Genomic DNA, 17,434 nt, shown 5'->3' on the forward strand with positions numbered 1-17,434 from the left:
GTGATTGTTTTAAATGGTAACCATATCTGGACCTGATCAGAGAGCTGTGAGGAGTCAGCAGACTGTGAAATGTAATTTCTATTTTTTTTTTTAATTTTGATCTCACAAACCACATGAATTCCAGCGAGCCACCTGAAATGTGTGCAGCTGATGAATGTATGCCTGGGATCACCAGAGTTAGCGCTTTTGTAATGAAAATACTGTTCCAGATTAAGACGGAGCAGAGAACATCGTCATGCTTAAAATGGATCATCCAGAGAGTCTGAACCAAACCAGTGTCAAGCCTGTTGTGCGTTAACAGTGCATCGCGTGTGTGTTAAATTCCCTAGTGTTCCCTAGACAGTGTTGGAACACAGCGGGCAGCTGTGTATTCCCACTAGATGGATGGCCAGTGTCATAGTGTGTGTTTACTGCACATGATAGAGCGAGAGACAGGCCAGGTAATGAGGCTACATTAAGGGCTTTTAGGGCTCGCAAACAAAGATGGAGGGCTGCTTCTTTCCCCCCTTTAATGATAGGTTTGGTGTGTATGTGTGCATGAGCGAAAGAGAGAGAGAGTGAGGGAGAAAGAGAGAAATGCTCAGTTCTCCTTGCACCTTTGTTGTGTCACTTCTTGGAAGAGAAAAGAGCACAGTTTCTCCCAGTGTCTGGGCCAAGTGTGTTGCCCAGGACCCTCCGATTTTGCACCTGATGGAAGAGACAGATTTGCATAGTGTAAGATTCGAGTGTAAACATTTGCTCAAGCTGAAGAGGAACAGCGAGCAAGGCCACGGTTGCGCAAGGAACGAGACAAAAGCTGGAGTTGGTCTGAAGCTTTGTAAATAAAATGTCAGTCTTTGTCTCTTTGCTTTATCAGGACATACTTTTCATGCTCCCCCCGCCTCCGCCTCACTGGGAAATGTTGGCGCCATCAGCGGGCCACTGACGGCAGTAGATTTAGTTATCTCCGCGTCTCGCTATCTTCCCACCACGTCACAACCTAAACGCGTAGTATCAGGTATCATCTTCCTTCCCAGAGCTATACATCGACAGAATTACCAGCGCATTACAAGGCCAATGACAGCCTTCCTCTCTGCTTCCGATCGTGATAATGAGTAGTCTCAGGTTCTCCCCTCATTGGAAGATTATGGCTTCAGGGAAACGGCATCAAATAGTGGGTTGTGCTGAAATGCAGGACACCGGCAATTTTATAGGACGTCAAAACGCACGTGTGGGCAAGACGGCGGCAACAGCAGCCTCGCACACAAGGCGTTTACCGCTGACACCACCGGCACACATCAGAGCCGGGGGCCTCAGTCGATATTGTAGCTCGGGGTGGCCTGGCTCCTTATGACCCAGATGCTTTAGGACTGGCTGAGTCGCGGTCAGGGCTGATATCCCTCAGGGAGGAGGGGTACAGGCTACGGAGAACCTGTGGTAGGCACACACACACACACACACATACACAAATGTAGATACACACCCCGCATACAGTCACACCCTCAGGTGCTGAATATTGTCACTATCTGTCTCTCTTGAGTATTGTGTGTGTGTGTGTGTGTGTGTGTGTGTGACAGTTCCATCACCCCCACAGTCAGACCCGCAGTTCAGTAGCTCGCTCATCATTGCAGCCCGGCTGTGTTCTTAATTGACATTCTAATTGGCAGATTTGAATGCCGCCTTTAGATGGCTAATTAATTTATCTCACCGCTGTCATTAAGGTTAAAGCACCATCTGATCTCTGCGAATACACTTTGCATACATCTGCATTATCATTTCGTCGCGGCGGCACACATTGCACAGATGTTATTTTTCTTATTGGCGGAGGTGGGAAAAGATTGTAGCACTCGGAAACAGTTGGACATTTGGACTTGTGGCGTTTTGTGAATGAAATACAAATAATTAGACTCTTTCTTTTGCCTTTTCTATTCATAGTATTAATTATATATTTATATATATATATATGTGTATATATATATATATATATATGTATATATATATATATATATACATATATATACAGTATATTTAAAGCAAATTTCATTCAGTAGCAATTTCTCTCTGACTTTGTTCAGATGTTATTGAAAATCCTTATTTCCTCATCGTATATAAATATATCTATTTAAGTTTTCTGAACATCCATTGCCAGCACAGGAAATAAAAATAAAAAATACGACAACAAAAAACCTATCCTGTTTCCATTAGAATGTTCATAAAATCGTAGTAAAGGCAATCAGACAGTCTTTCTCTGAATATTTTAAACATCGGGCATGTAAAATTTATGCCTAATTTGAATACTTATTAGCCGGCTGATCTCTGCTGCAGCCTTGAGTTGCTTTTGCTGAGATTCATCACCGGATTGGATGTCACATTGTGTGCCCCCCCCCAACACACACACACACACACACACACACACACACACTACCTTCCTCCCTCCCACACACACTCCTCTACTCTCTCTTTCCCTCTGTCTCTCCCCACCTTCTCCACTCCTCACTCTCTCTCTCTCTCTCTCTCTCCCTCCTTCGCCTTCTGTCTTTCCTCTGTGTCGCTTTCCATCAGTAGTGAGCGGCGCGGTGTTAAACAGGGGCCTGTTTGTTCACAAGCATGCCTTGTCCTGGCCTCTTCCCTATTTACTTGTGTCCTGGGCAGCTGTCGCCCTGCTCTGTGTAACTGCTCAGCCCTGTTTGTTCTCGCTGGCTGGATCCTGTTTATCCTGGCTGTAGACATCCTTAAAGGCCTGTCCTGTATCTGCCCCTCGTCAAACACACACACACAAAGACGAGGACGTGGACACACTTCTATTAAAACTGGCCAAACAATACATACAGACACAGGGAGTCATCATCGTCACCTGTTCCTCTTTTGTTGCACGTGTTATTATCTTATTGCCCTTGTGCATGAAAAAGAAGCTGGTCCTTTTTTCTTTTCTTTTTTTTTTACAAAATAATTATTTTCCTAGTCAAGCTTATTTATTTATTGTGTGGAGTGTCTGCTTACATTACTCTCTGCCCTAGTAAAGGTACAGAGCATTAAATGCAGAGGAAATTATAAAACATTTATTACTAGAGAGAGAGAGACAGAGAGAGAGGAGGTAATATGCATAATTTATGCCGTTTTTAGCACAATCATTAGTGATATTCCTGATATTCCCCCCCTTTTCTTCCCTTCCTTTTCTCTCAAAAATGTCCAGCAAACATAAATCAACATCATTTATTTGTGTTTTCATAACTTAAAAAAGTTTGATTGCAGCAATGTATTCTGTTCTTGTTTTTTTCTTTTCTCTCTCAAACATCACAAAAAAAAATAAAAATGAGGAAGAAATTAAATTGAACTGAAAATAATAACTAAATAAATAAATGACACACCAGCGTCCGTCCTCCATGGAAGCCTGTGAGGCAGATTGTATTTAGCTATAGCAAAGATGACAAACCCATTATAGTGTTCATCACTTGCCCTGCGCCATGTGACGCGGTGCCCCCCCCCCTCCTCCTCCTCTGTCTCCTCCCACCCCATCACCAAATTTTAATTTTGCATGATTAGCTTTGCGTCATTAGGCAACTTCATTCAGTTTATGACTCTAAAAAACCTGACAGCTTCAAGACGTTCAGATATTTCAGGAGTGCCTCACGTGTCAGCTTTTTCGCGTCCTATGTGGTGCCTGGCTGTCTGAGAGTGTATGCAGACATTATACTCATTTCTGAATATTTTTTTTTTTTTTTGGAGAAAAAGAATTTCTATTTAAAACAAACTGTGTCATGAAGCAGCACGCTTTGACGATTCCTATCCAAATTTCTGTGGATAAAAAACATTCGCTATATTTGGAAACTCCTCCCGTTTTCTAATAGCACCAGGATGTGCATCTCTTTGTATTGCTTCATTTACACAATGAATGCATAATTGCTCCTCCTGCATCCCCCCCCCCACCACTACCACCACCACCACCCCATCTCCCTTTCCCCCCTCCCTCTTCTTTAAATGCTTTAATTTGCAGAGGGGGACTGAGGGCTTGATAATGGAAGCGTAACACACAAAAAAAAAAATATAGGAGGGAAGAAGGGGGGAATTGTAACAAGGAGAGCCCTAACTGGTGCCTCTTAATCACTTCTAGGTTTTAAATCATGATGATGCAGGAGTCGGCCACAGAGACAATAAGCAACAGTTCAATGAGTCAAAATGGAATGAGCACCCTAAGCAGCAGCCAATTAGAGGCTGGCAGTAGAGATGGGAGATCAAGCGCTGGTGACACGAGCAGCGAAGTAAGCACAGTCGAGCTGCTGCATCTGCAACAACAGCAGGTAAGTTGTGTTTCTCCCCCGTCTCGTCTCTCTCTGCCGTTCTCTCTCTCTCCCTCTCTCTCTCTCACACTCACTCTGTTGCACCCTCGCTCTCCCACTGTGCTCTCTTCTCAGACAGCGCTCTCTTACTAAAGCAGTAGGCACAAAATGAAATATAGTTTGTTGTTGTGGTGTTTTTTTTTTTATTTGTTTGTCTTGTTTATACAGCATAATCTGCTGTTTGCGTGTGCTGCTAAATTTCCTCATTAGTTTGTCAAGCTGTCAGCACATTTTTGCCTGGAGCTGTTGCCTGCAGTTTGACAGAAATGTTTTTCTTTCCTGCTGGGGGAATTTTTAAGTTGTTGATAGATTTTGTTTGTGACTTTGTGTTTTTGCAATGCGAGTACAGTTTGTATAGAGATATTCTTGCAGAGATGTAAGGCCATGTGTGTGTGTGTGTGTGTGTGTGAGAGAGAGTGTGCAGAAGAAAGACAGAGAGCAAGCCTGAGAGACAGTGTGTGTGCGAGCATACAGATGTGTGTGTTTTGTGTGAGTGTGCGTCTGTCATGGCAGTGCTGTATCCACCAGAGGGCCTCCTTATTCGGCACTGGTTGGAGGCTGTAACACACACATGCAGAGGCTCAGGCTCCACCAGCGACAGAGAAACATCTGACCATTTGTATCCATTTCCTTTATTCCACTTTATTCCACTTTATTCCACAAAATAATTTAGATTATTTTCCATCTTACCATGTGATTATGTTTTCTTTAAATATTTTTTTTTTTATGTGGGAGGACTTTAGGACTTTTTTAATCTCAACATCTGTGTTTCACTGAAAAAAAACATTATTGTGATGAAACACAATAGATTTTTGTGTGTTTGCTCCTGAGTGAGTGTTGAAATATCTTCATGTGGATGTTAAATTCTCAACAAAAACTTTGACATTTGCAAATACTAGTGTCTCTTTCACAGTGTATAAACATATCCGATTATATTGTCCCTTTGTTGTGCTGCCACTGAAGAAAGTGACATTGCGATATCTATTGTTGTTGAAATATTGCCCGGCGCAGGCGGACTCCATGCTTTGTCGTAGTAAGTTAAGGATGAACGCACTCACATTGTGGGTGTGGGAGGCGGCTGCTGGGGGGCAGGAGTTGTGAAAGTCAGTCACCAGCCGAGTAAAGGAGTCAAGTGTCTCTCGTGTCTTTTCACTGTGAATGATGGCTTTGACAGTTTGCCAAAAGAGCAGTGGGAGATGAGGTCAGAGGGCTGCGCTTTAGGTTGGACGGGGATAACGCCGCAGGTTTATAATGATGCGTGCTGTCCTTTAGGTTGGATGAGAATTTCCATGCATGCGTATACTTCTGTGTTTGTGTGTGTGTGTGTGTGTGTGTGTTTGTGTGTGTGTGTGTGTGTGTGTGTTATGCTTGTGTGTCGTTATGGCAGCAGCTGAAACCCTGGGGTCAGCTTGGTGCGATACAATAGATGCCGATATGTTGCTGTGTGTGTGTGTGAGAGAGAGAGAGAGATGGGGGGTATTCAGTGTAGCAAAATAAAGCATGTCCTGCAGGGCCCCATCATCACCTCATCCACCCCCATACCCTGATCTCTTCCTTGCACCCACCGTCCGTCCACCACACAGCACCACAGCGTGCTGCTGGTGGCTGCAGTGGTATCGTCACACTTTGGCCTCGACCCCCATTTATCACCTCTCTGCCACTGCTCCCACACACACACACACACACACGCGATTGGGGTCGATTCCCTCTCTTTTTTCTTTATCTGCCATCGCATGTTTGCATTTGAAGGTGTTAGGTAGGGGACGGCCCCTCTGTCTACGCTGATAATCCGGTAGGAAGGGATTGAGAGCAAGGGGCAAAAGTGGTGTGTAGCTGCACGTTAAATGTCAGGTGATTTAAAAACTGATTTATCCTCTTGAGAGGAAACACCAAATTGTAGTGAATTGACACATGTGATTCAAAGCATGCAAATCCACTTTTGTGATATTTCGATTAAAGACAGTGTTATTGTGATAGATATTGTTATGGAACTATTGCCCGCCCCCCTGCAGCACTGCAGCTACAGAACGTAAGGAACGAAAGGAAAATAACAAGCTATATCATACCATGTACTGTAGATAGATGTAAATAGGTTGAGAAATAAGTGATACAGAACTTAATGGTGTGATTGTTTTAATTTGGCATACAACGCGAAACAATCACAACCAGAAAGAATAAATTGCAGCCTTTGCAATTCAGAAATTTTAACGTAATGATGAAATTGTTCGGCCCAAGTATGTGTGTGTGTGTGTGTGTGTGTGTGTGTGACTGTAAAGCAATGAAAGCTGTGCCATTATTAAAAAAAGGAAGAAAAAAAAAGGTACTCAGAGGGAAAAGCGGCATAAGCATAAAGTGTCTAGTTAAGTCCCTGAGATGGACGTATGGCTAGGAGAAGACTCTGGTGGTGGGTGGGTGGGTGGGTGTAGTGGAGTGGATGGTGGGAGGCTATGACAGTGTGCACCTTGTAAAGAGGCCAGCCCAAGCCCTTCTCCCAGCCCAGAGACAGACACATTGAAATGAGCAGTCCAGCTAACAGGTCTCTGGAGGCTTTTTAAAACAGGGGCCCTGTGCTGTTAACTTCACATACACTTCCTGTGGTGCGTGCACACGCCGCATCTCTTTGCACAACGAGCTCGGTCCATGGAAGACGATAAAAGATCTTTTTTAAAAGACATTTGTCAGCACAGAGCAGTGCTTTTGTGCAGTTGCTCACGTGGTCTTTTGAGGAAAGGGACTGTGATGTTGGCAGGTTTGTGTGAGTGAATGACGTATGAATGAAGTATGGATACCATGTGGTCATATACAGTATGTGTGTGTGTCCGTCCATGCTTATTAGTATTAGTAGTATTATTATTATTATTTTTAATTTGACTTGATTTTTTCGCACCTGTGTCATTATAATGAATTCCACTCAGTGTCTGCTCTTAGTGCATTTTGAAGGAAGGCTGTTGGGTTTAATTTCCCAGCCGCATTTGGAATGACATTGAGTGGTCCAGTGGGTATAGAGGCTCCAGTCTCTCATCACGCTGCTGGGGGGATGATTAATAATAAGCACTGATGAATTCTCCACTGTCCCTGTGGGTTGAGCCATTACCTACTAGCTCCAAAATACCACCTGCAGCTATAATTAGAAAAGCAGCATCTTAAGGTCTCGTCGCCTTAGATTCAGCCACATTCTTGCGGGACACAGATCAAGTCCAAGGTACACAGGCGCAATTATTTCCATATTCAAATGTTGATAAAAGAGAGGTTGGTTTTTTGTTTTTTTTTTACTCGAAATAAATACACAACGCACTTGTTTTTCACCGTACTCTAAGTCACATACTCCGTCATCCGTGCATCGGAGTCGCAGCCACTGTGTCACAATTGAATTTCCAGCCCCTAATTTTCTGTCGTGGGTTTCATCACCCCCACCCTCAAGGTTGTCTAAATAGACCTAATTTGATTTGAGATCACAGATTAGATACCCACTGTATCTGATTGCAATTTGCCAGCGACAGATATGTATCAGAGCAAATGATGAATGTTACACAACCCTAATTACTATGCTAAATGTTCACTATAAAAGCTGTCTTGTTGAAAAAAAAAGAAAAAGTGCTGAGCTTTTATTTCCAATCACTTTAACCCTCCACCGGGTTTTTATGTTTTAATATTATGTATGTACATTGCAGCCTGGCATTGATCTTTGGATCCATACCATAATGTCCATAATGAGCCTGTTAGTTGATTACAGTGGTCTGTAGACTTAATCCTGCCAGGGTTATCAGTGGAATTGATGAGTCCATACTCGGGACCACTGCCCCCTGTAAATGGGCTCACTACTGTAGGAAGTGTATTGATATTCAGAGCAAGAGTGAGGCCGTCGGGTCACAAGATCTAACCTAAGTCTTAGTGGTGTTCTTACTCATCCAGAAGAACCCACTCATTGACTCATTAAACATATAAAAAGCTCGCTGTTTTTTCCACAAACAAGACAACAACAAGTCTTGTTGTTGCTTTTTCTTCTTTGGGAGGATAAATATTTGTTTACTCCACCAAAATGCGGTTTATTAGAGAGTGTAGCAGTGAGTTTACGTGTTGGTAAACTGACTGGGTTTGCATCTCAGTGTTTTCCTGAGGCACATGATGCAGCAAAATGCAAACTATCCAGCCCCATTTAAATGACTGCAGCAGTTTGACAGAAATTACAATAAGTGCGCCGAGGTGCCATCTTTCTTCTCGGCTACCCCCGTTGCAACACGAGAGCGTGGCAGTGGTCCAACTTGAGAGTGACAGCAATTAACCTGCCTTCCTAGCTGTTTAGCTGGAGGAAAGAGGAGGGATGAGAAATCTGACAGCAAGTGATGGGTAACATTTAGGATTTAGGGGCAAATGAAATTTTCCCCAAAATGAAAGTCATTAGGGAGAAAGTTACCCCACAGACAAATGACAAAATTACTTTATGTGTGTGTGTGTGTGTGTGTGCATTCATTTGCCAGACGTGAGCTCACCTTCCTCTTACAACTACTTGAGTTTGTTGTTTCGGTACATACTGTCTGACTCACCTGCCACAAACTAGCCTCAAGCATCACCCTCTCTCTTCTGCCCTTCACCTGCATCTGTCACCCCCACCTACCCACCCACCCACACACACACACACACACACACACAAAAGATGCAAATCTGGGCTTTGCCCTTGAGCATAATTTAAAGGCCTAATCACCCAGACTGTCCCTTTGGATAGAAAAGGGAAGGAGGGAGGGTAGGAACGGTTTCCCTCATTTGCACCCTTACACAAAGAAGCTCATTAGGTTTATCTTTCAGGCCTGAGATTGTCCCCACTCAACTGTGTAAATAAGACACTAGCTCTGGCCTGATGCATCAATCACCTCTCAGGACAGGAGAAAGACCTGCCCTGAAATATGAACAATATTATAAAGGAGTCTTTTGTGAGCCGTCATCATCCGTGTGAAGATAAGGTTTTTCTCTAAAGGCTGGAGAAGTACAAGGGAAGCAGCATAGTGTGTCTTTGTAAAAATTACCCCACACACACATTGAAAAGATGCTTGTGTCTGACTCGCTCGCAGCGAAAGCCATCTCCTCATGCCTGACTTTCTGCAGACAGTCCCCTCAGAATAGTACATACAGGCCGGTGACATATAGGCCGCTAGTTTCCCCCCCTGTGATGACACTAAAGATATAGGTTGTGAATGACAGCATGGCTACTGTTTGCTCACTCTTCCCCAGACAAAACACAGTATTATTCTATTATCTATCCGGATGCCGCCTCGTCCTCGTCCTTCCCCTCCGTCTCTCGCCGTTCCACATATTTTTTTTTCACACCGTCGCATTCTTCCGCTCCTTTAAACCCGGCCTGTCCATCTATGTTTAAGGCACATTACGTGTGGCCTCCTGGAATTTACAGTGGCGCTCTCCCAGTAACTCCATTTCGCGCAGGAGTCCCCCGAGATCATGGTGAAATGTCAAGCTGCAAGGGGCTTGAAAGAGAGACGAGGAGAAAGGGGACAGTAAGTGTGGGGAGAGAGAGACGGAAGAATCGAGAAGAGAGGATGAGAAAGATATAGCGTGAAACCTGCTGGAAATAGATGCTGCTTATGGGTATTTTATGCTCGAGCAGTGGTGAGGCTACAAGTTGAAGATGACACAGGTAGAGAACAGATCACACTGCGTACGTTTGAGACAAGTGCATGGGCGTCATTTTAGTGGTGACGGTGAATGCATTCAAAGCAAAGTCCGTTGACGTTCAGCTTAAAGTACGCCTTTTCATTCTCTCTTTTGCTTTGCCGCTTCTTTTAAACACATTAGCCCAGTGATAAAGAAACTGGGCCATGGGTTAACCACCTGAGTGTAAATAAGAGGCAGTCATTCAGTAGCCCATACAGTGGCCAATAGTCGTGCAGTCTCCAGCCAACCTAGTGCAGGCCAGGATCAATGGCCACTTCACAACTCATTTCCTTTTACGCCTCCCTAACTGCCCCGCTTCAGCTCTGGGAAATAAATGGCACTGGATCTATAGTCCGCTCACACAAGCGCAAACACATATACAGGCATGCGTACACACACACACACACACACTCTCTCACACATGCTGTGAAGGACTTGAGCAATTGCTTCAGCTCAATACCCTCCGCAATAATTTATTGGCAAAGTGCCTTGGTGGTGAATGGCGTATCATCTTTCGTGGCTTCACAATCGAAAACAGGCATTCTGTCATTGTTTGTTGCCACTCCCCCGTTGTTGGCTTTAACGTAGTGCCAGTCATTAATATGGCTGGGTGGAGTGTTACTGACACACACACACACACACACACACACAGCCTGAATACATACATGTAAATGGTTCTGTTTTTTGCCCTAATGTGGAGTTTAACAGGAAACATGTGTGCTCGGGCGCTTTCTGGTGCGTGCACGGTAACGCATTGCTGCCTGCTTTTTCTGCACATGGCTCCCTTCCCCCTTTCAAAAAAAGAAAGAAATAAAAAAAATAAGGCAAGTAGCTTATAGTCATTTGATAGGCCACGACACTGCTATCCATTTAACAGAGCTTAAAAATCCTACATATGCAAATGCCAGGGTGTCTTAAGCTGACAACCAAAAGACAGGATTTGCTAGAAGGCAGCTTTGGAGTGTTGTGAATTTAACAAGCATGTCTAGTATTACAGTTCCTCTCCGCTTTAGTCATGAATAGTAACAAATCAGACTCTGAAACGCATGCCCGATGGTTTGTTGTGTGTACACCGCCGCCCTCCCCTTCTCTTACTTAAAATAAAATGACTTAAAATCTGGTTAAGAAGATGACTGGTAAGAAGTAGTAGCATCTGTAATGTCCCTGGGTCTCTAAAGTGCACGCAGAGTCTCTGCTTCCAGGTATCGTATTTTTATGTTGCATTTGTCAACACTCGGCTGCTCCGATTACCTTCATCCCTGACCCATTTTGGAATACATAAATGGCTCTATCCTTCTCCCAAGTTGTTTGTAGTTGTTACACTACCACGCTGCAAGGGAAGATGCTCTTTGCGCACAGCCTCCAAACATCGTATACATATGTAATAGAGCCAGCCGGGCTCTCGGTCCTCTCTCCTCTTCACAGCTTTTCATACAGATGCGGTAAATAAGCTCAGGCCATGGGGAATTGAAGGCTCCAAACAAACGAACTGACTGACATGTCACTTAGCGCCGGCTTTGGCTCTCTTCACTGCAGGCTTTAGAAGTGAAGCTTCCGGATTTTACAGTGTATCAGTCAAGGTCAAGTCATCCATGTGCTGCTGCCAAGGTGGACTGACGTCTTTGTCATTTACGACTTTAACAATAATATTTGCTATGTTTGTTTTTTTTTAATGTGAGCTAGAGTAAAAGTCTGTGGAGGTAGTTTATGAATCCAAATCTACCGGAAGTTCTCCGAGTGGGTGGGCCGAGAAAGAGACGTCCTCTCATCTGAGGTTAATGGTGGAAGTCAGGGATTCATTGCAGGAGATACAGACAGGCCTACCATGCAGCCTGCCATTCCTCATCAGGACCTAACCACTGCTTATTTACCCTCACTGGGGGGGGGGCTTAACTCGCATGAATTGATCAGCGATAGCACTGGAAAGCTGCTTGTTGTTCCACCCTGATAAAAGTGACACCAGTGAGCATATGCAGAACATGCTTTGTGAGCAAGGCACGGCACTTCAAGCTTGACTAGACACTAAGCTGATACTGGTTTCACGCTTGAGTCCGTGGCGCAAAAAAAAATAAAAAATCTACCAACGGAGGCCCGACGACTTGATTGTTTCTGCATATGCATGTATCAGAAGTTTACAAGATAAATATGCATTAGGCAGGTGGCTTGACCATGCGTGGTATTATTCCAGGCGTGCAATTTTCCACGCATTCCTTCTCACCTGTTTGGACTTTATCATCCATTTCAGCGTGAACGCGATAATCGTAATTTGCTCGAAACGTCAAATGAATGTGGGTTTATTGCCAGAAAAAACGTATTTCCTGGAAGCAGTTTGAAATGTGTGAGGAGAGAACCCCCTCCATCCAAATCAGTGGAAACTGTACATTAACCTAATTTTCCCACTCAGAAGTTGAAGTCTCTGCACCATATGTTAAATAACCCCCCCCCCTTCCCTTTGCTTAGTCTTAATTTTATATTACATTCACCACAGTCCTAAATGATATGTCATTTATCTTTCATGCACATTTCAAGTAGAGGTTTTATTTTTTTTAATAACCACTGTAATTGTTCTGTCCTTGTATGGAGTGCTGTGAAGGGAGTGATCATGCTTTTGTCACATTTATCAAAGCTCAAAGGGAGACAAAAAAAATGCAGAAAGGAGGCCCTTTTCTCACATAGCCGAACTAAGTGTGCAACAGAGTGATAAATTTTCTTGTTAGGAGAAATTACATCCACTAACTTGAGCTACTTTAGCATGAAATTGAAAAAGAAGCATTTCTTGCGCATTTCCATTCTTGATTCAATGAAAGATGTAGATGAGCCCTTTGGAAAAGGCGGCGAATGAGAATGAAACTAAAGAAGTATGACTCCCGCTCACGCTTGCTTGTTCTCAGAAGCGTGATATGGGATGCTGCGGGAAGAAAAAAAGGCTTTGTTTATGGAAGTCAGGTTCAGTCAGGCTGGCGGCAGATTAAAGGAAAAAAAAAAAAAAAAGTTGAACATATCGCTCTTGTTTGTGTGTGCGGTATATGTTTATGTAGTGACACACAAACCATCCTTATCGGGGTTTTTTTTTACTTTCTTATCACACAAGTGTTTGCCCACCTTATCCCAGTTCCCTTCTGTGATTGGGGTAATTCTCACACACACACACTCACAATGCCTGCTAAACATGACAACATCTCAGTGTAGTATTCTGTTCTGGTGGCGGAGCACTGATTGATAGACACCGGGTGTCAGAGTGGAAGGCAGATAACTGTATCTTCTACTGCTCACTTAAAGGTCAAACACACATCGTTGTAATTGGAATATTCACTACACTTCCACTGAGGTACAACGCAGGAAGAAGGAAGGGAGGAAGGAGGAGGAGCAGCAGCAGAGGAGAAGATAAGTGTTACATAAGTAAAGAGAAAGTGAAGGTGAACGTGATCCATGGCCCTTCCACAGGCAGATGTAGTGGCTATTTATTGAGTTGATCTTTGGGGGAAGTGTGCTATTCATTAAAAGATATATCACTTTAAATGGAGCGCAGCATCACTGAGGGGACTCGGGGCTAATGGCAAGACAGAGTAGTCACATAAACTTTTATAAACTACGTAATGACCACTAAACTTCTGCCTTTATTTGCCCTATAGTGGCAAGAAAGAACTGATCAAGTTCCCTCCTCTCACCTGCTTAAAAAAACAAACAGAATAGTGTTGTATGTATGTCGAAATAAAGAAAATGTTTTGTGTGGTGTGTGTCAGCCACAGTCCGTGTTCGCCATGCAGCGGGTGAGGTAAAGACTCAAGGTCACGCTCTCTCGTCGCCCCGGCACAGAGTAACACTCTCACTCATGCAGCACTTAACCTCAGATCTGCAGGATGAGACAGACAGACACTCGTGCTATTGACCTGCAACCGCAGAGCTCCCAAGACGAGGTCTTACACACAGGCACTAAACAGGAATACAGGCTTGGATTGCTGGTGTCAACACACAGGCACACAACAGTGGGGCTTTTAATCGACATAAGCCTCTCTTTTGTGTGTGTGTGTTTTATTCGGCACAAAGATGTATGACAGTAGGGCTGCGGAATTAATTGAATCATCAACATTGCCATACAAACTACAAAGTGCAATATGCAAATTGAATGAAAGATACAGACAAATTGTGTTGAGATGAAATTCTGCAGCGCCGCAGGAGTTCGCTGACCCAAATATCTTGGTCTCCAGATGAAAAAATAGGTTCTGTTTGTTGACGGATTCCAAAGGGCATCAAAACTTTATGATTGTAATACATTTTCTTACATTAAGTATATAAAAGTGTAATTCCCATAGTCGTACCGTTCAGTTCTGCTGTTGACAGATATAATACCACAGACAGTACTGCTAGCAGTTGTCCAACGCTTGCACCATTGTCCCTAGAATGGCTTTTATTACAGGGATTGACAGAGATGCAATGTGTGGACCAAATGCCCCTCCCATTGTCCAACACAGCACATGTGCTCTCACATATGCTGTGCACAACAGAAGATCCTCCATGTGAGGTGTGTTTTCTACCCACTGGAACTAGGCTGGGTACTCAGGAGGCCGGACAGACAGGAAATGCATCCACACAAACCCACATGCTCGCTGTGAACTGTCTGCACAATGACCCGCTGTACTCACACACCAGCTCAGAGGAACATTACGCACATGACGCTCTACTTGGGACTTGGCAGCGTATTGTCTATTTGTTGTCCAGTGCAATTCATCAAGGCGTTTGTGTTCACTCACACAGTTCCTCTTAGTCACATCTGCATGGGTTCAGACTCGGAGTGCACACGTGAAAGCAATAAAGAACGAGGGCTCCCGACTTTCTTATTTGCCGTGTCATTGTTTGTGCACGTATCTCGTACACATGTGCGCACATTTTTGACACCCCGCCGCATTGATCTTTTCAAGCCGCATCTAGTGATATTGGCATTTTGCACAAAAACCGAGTCTTCTGCGGCAGCCGCTTGCTCTCTGGTGCCACAGTCAGATTACCAGTCGCCCCTGGCTATGTTTTTGGAGTGGGAGCCTCTTAATAAGGCCCTGTCAAACAAAGATAGACGCACGCTCCATGGAAAAAAAAAACCAACAACTTCACTGCGTCTGATCTTCTGACAAGATTGATAAGGAAAACAAAAAAAGCTTGCAAGTTGTACTTTAGTTGTATTTTGTCTAACAAAGGTGGTGATCTCAATCTTGTTTATTTATTCAAATGTTTTTAGCAACTAGCACTTTTTCCTCCTTCACCATTCCAGTTTTTTTTCCACTGGACTCAGCGTCTTTTCTAAATGAACTATGGCTGGCTCCGATGCAACATTTCATGTCAGGTATTCATCCAGCTGTGTGACCTCCACTCGCCTGGAACTGCGAAAAAAGGAGAGGGATCATAATCACCTGAAGAGGAAATCAAGCACTCGGGCAGAGAGAACGAGTGTATTATACGGAGAGAATAGTGTCTGTTTGTGTGGTTTTTATGTGGCTGCAGTTTAGGAGTGTGGGGTGCAAAGAGAACACTTGACCTCTCTCTCTCCATCACACAAACACACACAGAGTCCATCTTTAACGAACACATACCTCTCTCTCTCTCTCTTTTTTTTCCACCCACACAAATGCCTTTCCCTGTCTCTTCTCTCCCCCTCTGTCCGTCTCTATTTTTCTTCCTCTCTGTCTCTTTGTGATAGTATATTGTGCAGTTTCTCAGTCGCCAGGCGCTCTAAAGGACTTCCCTAAGAGCAGGGCCCCGCGGTAGATAAAAGGCATCGCTGAATGGGCCCTGCTGTCACCTTATCTGAACGTAGCCACACAGCGCAGGTCAGTGTAGAGACTTGCGAAAGCCACCAGCCAGAGACAGACCAAAGGAAGCAGGTGTATTGTTGGGGTAAATTGGATTCCATAAGTAATGAAGCACGGAGATGTATCGAGACAATGGGAGAGAAGTAATGTCTGAAGAACACAACCATTTAGGAATTGAATGTGGTCCAACTTTCACACCTGATAATAAAAAAAATAATAAAATGCTCAGAATAGAGCTGTCTAGTTTCAAATGTCATTCCAGTACGTTTCCATTAATTCTCCCCCTGCTAGAACATGTACATCGCAGTATATTCTGGTTAGCGAGTGATAGCATTTGCCGGGAAACGACGGCAGGCCGCGCTCGCTGTTATGGCCTCAGCAGACACGTACGTACGCTCGTCGTAAACACACACACTTTATCTGCGATGGGTTAAACAGACCCGTGTTTTGTCTTCGTTAGGGGGGAAATAAGTGCGAGGTTACACAATATGCAGCTCGACAGCCCGCCCCCCACCCCCTCCAAGCCCCTCCTACAACCCACTCACTCATCAAGATCTCTTCCTGGGGTAGGAGTGAGCAAATTCATCTCGTCAGTCCTCCCGGGAGGGTGTAGCTATGCAGCTCTGTTTACTGTGGCAGAAAGTTAATATAAATTTTCATCAGTGGGGGAAGTTTACACATATGATTCTATTTGTCCTTCATTATTAGCACCTGAGTCTGGGCCTGGGTAGGCATAATTGTCTACAGACACAGGCCAAATAGATGCAAGGGAAAGGCAAATAAGCACACCCCAAAATAATTTGATGCTTGTGTGTTACAATCCTTCCACCCCAGGAATTTTTAATCTAGAGAATCAATAAACAAGGGGTGAGTGATGTGTGTGTATGTGTGTGTTTGGGGGCTGGGAAGATGAGAGGAAGAAATGAATAATGTGTTATGAGCATGTGGAGAGCAGGAGGGAGGGAGGGAGGGAGGGAGGGGGGCAGAGAATAAGAAGTTCAGTTGAATTCCAAGTGGAGCAAAAAGGTGGGAAGGATGTGAGAAGAGCAAGCGATCAATTTGAAAGGTTGGAATATAAGAGACTAATGCAACAAATCAACACAACACTGTGTGTGTGTGTGCGTGTGTGTGTAGAAATGTATGCGGAGAGACAGAAGAAGAAGCTGAAGTAGCTGAAAACACGCAGATAGAGATAGCAGAGTGGGACACAGAAGCCCATTGTTCTGCTGGATAGTTTTACCTCAGTCCTGAAGTCCAAGCAGAATCTCCATGGACCTCCCCCTCCCTTTCTTTCCCCTCCCCTGTTCATTGCAGACTGTTGATTTATTGAGTCATACATTCAAATGCTCATTACGACCACATACTTTCCAAATTCTTCTTTTTTTCTCTCTCTCTCTCTTTTTTCTTTTGTGCAAGTTATTTTGTTCTCTATGAAACGCGCGATATCCCAATCTGAGAAATTACATAGATTTTCTTGTAGGACATTGGTTGTAGTTTAATGTACTGCTTGCCACTAAATAACGGGCCACCAATGACAACTTCCTCCATTGATTTTAAGAAAACAGGCTCAGAAATGGAACATTCACTTCTACATTAACCTCAACTTTGTGAAATCACTTCTTTTTAATATTAAGGAAATCCAGTTTTTTGCCT

General features: G+C 43.9%; 1 protein-coding gene across 12 annotated transcripts in view; it reads left to right on the plus strand.

Moving 5' to 3' along the window:
* Window positions 1-17,434, plus strand: part of foxp2 (forkhead box P2) — a 94,907-nt gene that overhangs the window by 36,529 nt on the left and 40,944 nt on the right. For 9 of the 12 annotated variants that reach the window (XM_044021041.1, XM_044021046.1, XM_044021047.1 and 6 more), the window contains one exon: window positions 4,091-4,277. The exons of 2 other annotated variants lie outside the window; for them this stretch is intronic. In XM_044021041.1, the coding sequence (XP_043876976.1) occupies window positions 4,101-4,277 (177 nt within the window). In that variant the 5' untranslated portion in view covers window positions 4,091-4,100. Of the gene's footprint in view, window positions 1-3,993; window positions 4,278-17,434 lie in introns of those variants that run through there. One more of the 12 variants, XM_044021042.1, reaches the window with a different exon arrangement.

Source organism: Solea senegalensis, linkage group LG3 (assembly GCF_019176455.1).
Source record: "Solea senegalensis isolate Sse05_10M linkage group LG3, IFAPA_SoseM_1, whole genome shotgun sequence".
NCBI classification, from domain to species: Eukaryota; Metazoa; Chordata; class Actinopteri; order Pleuronectiformes; family Soleidae; genus Solea; species Solea senegalensis.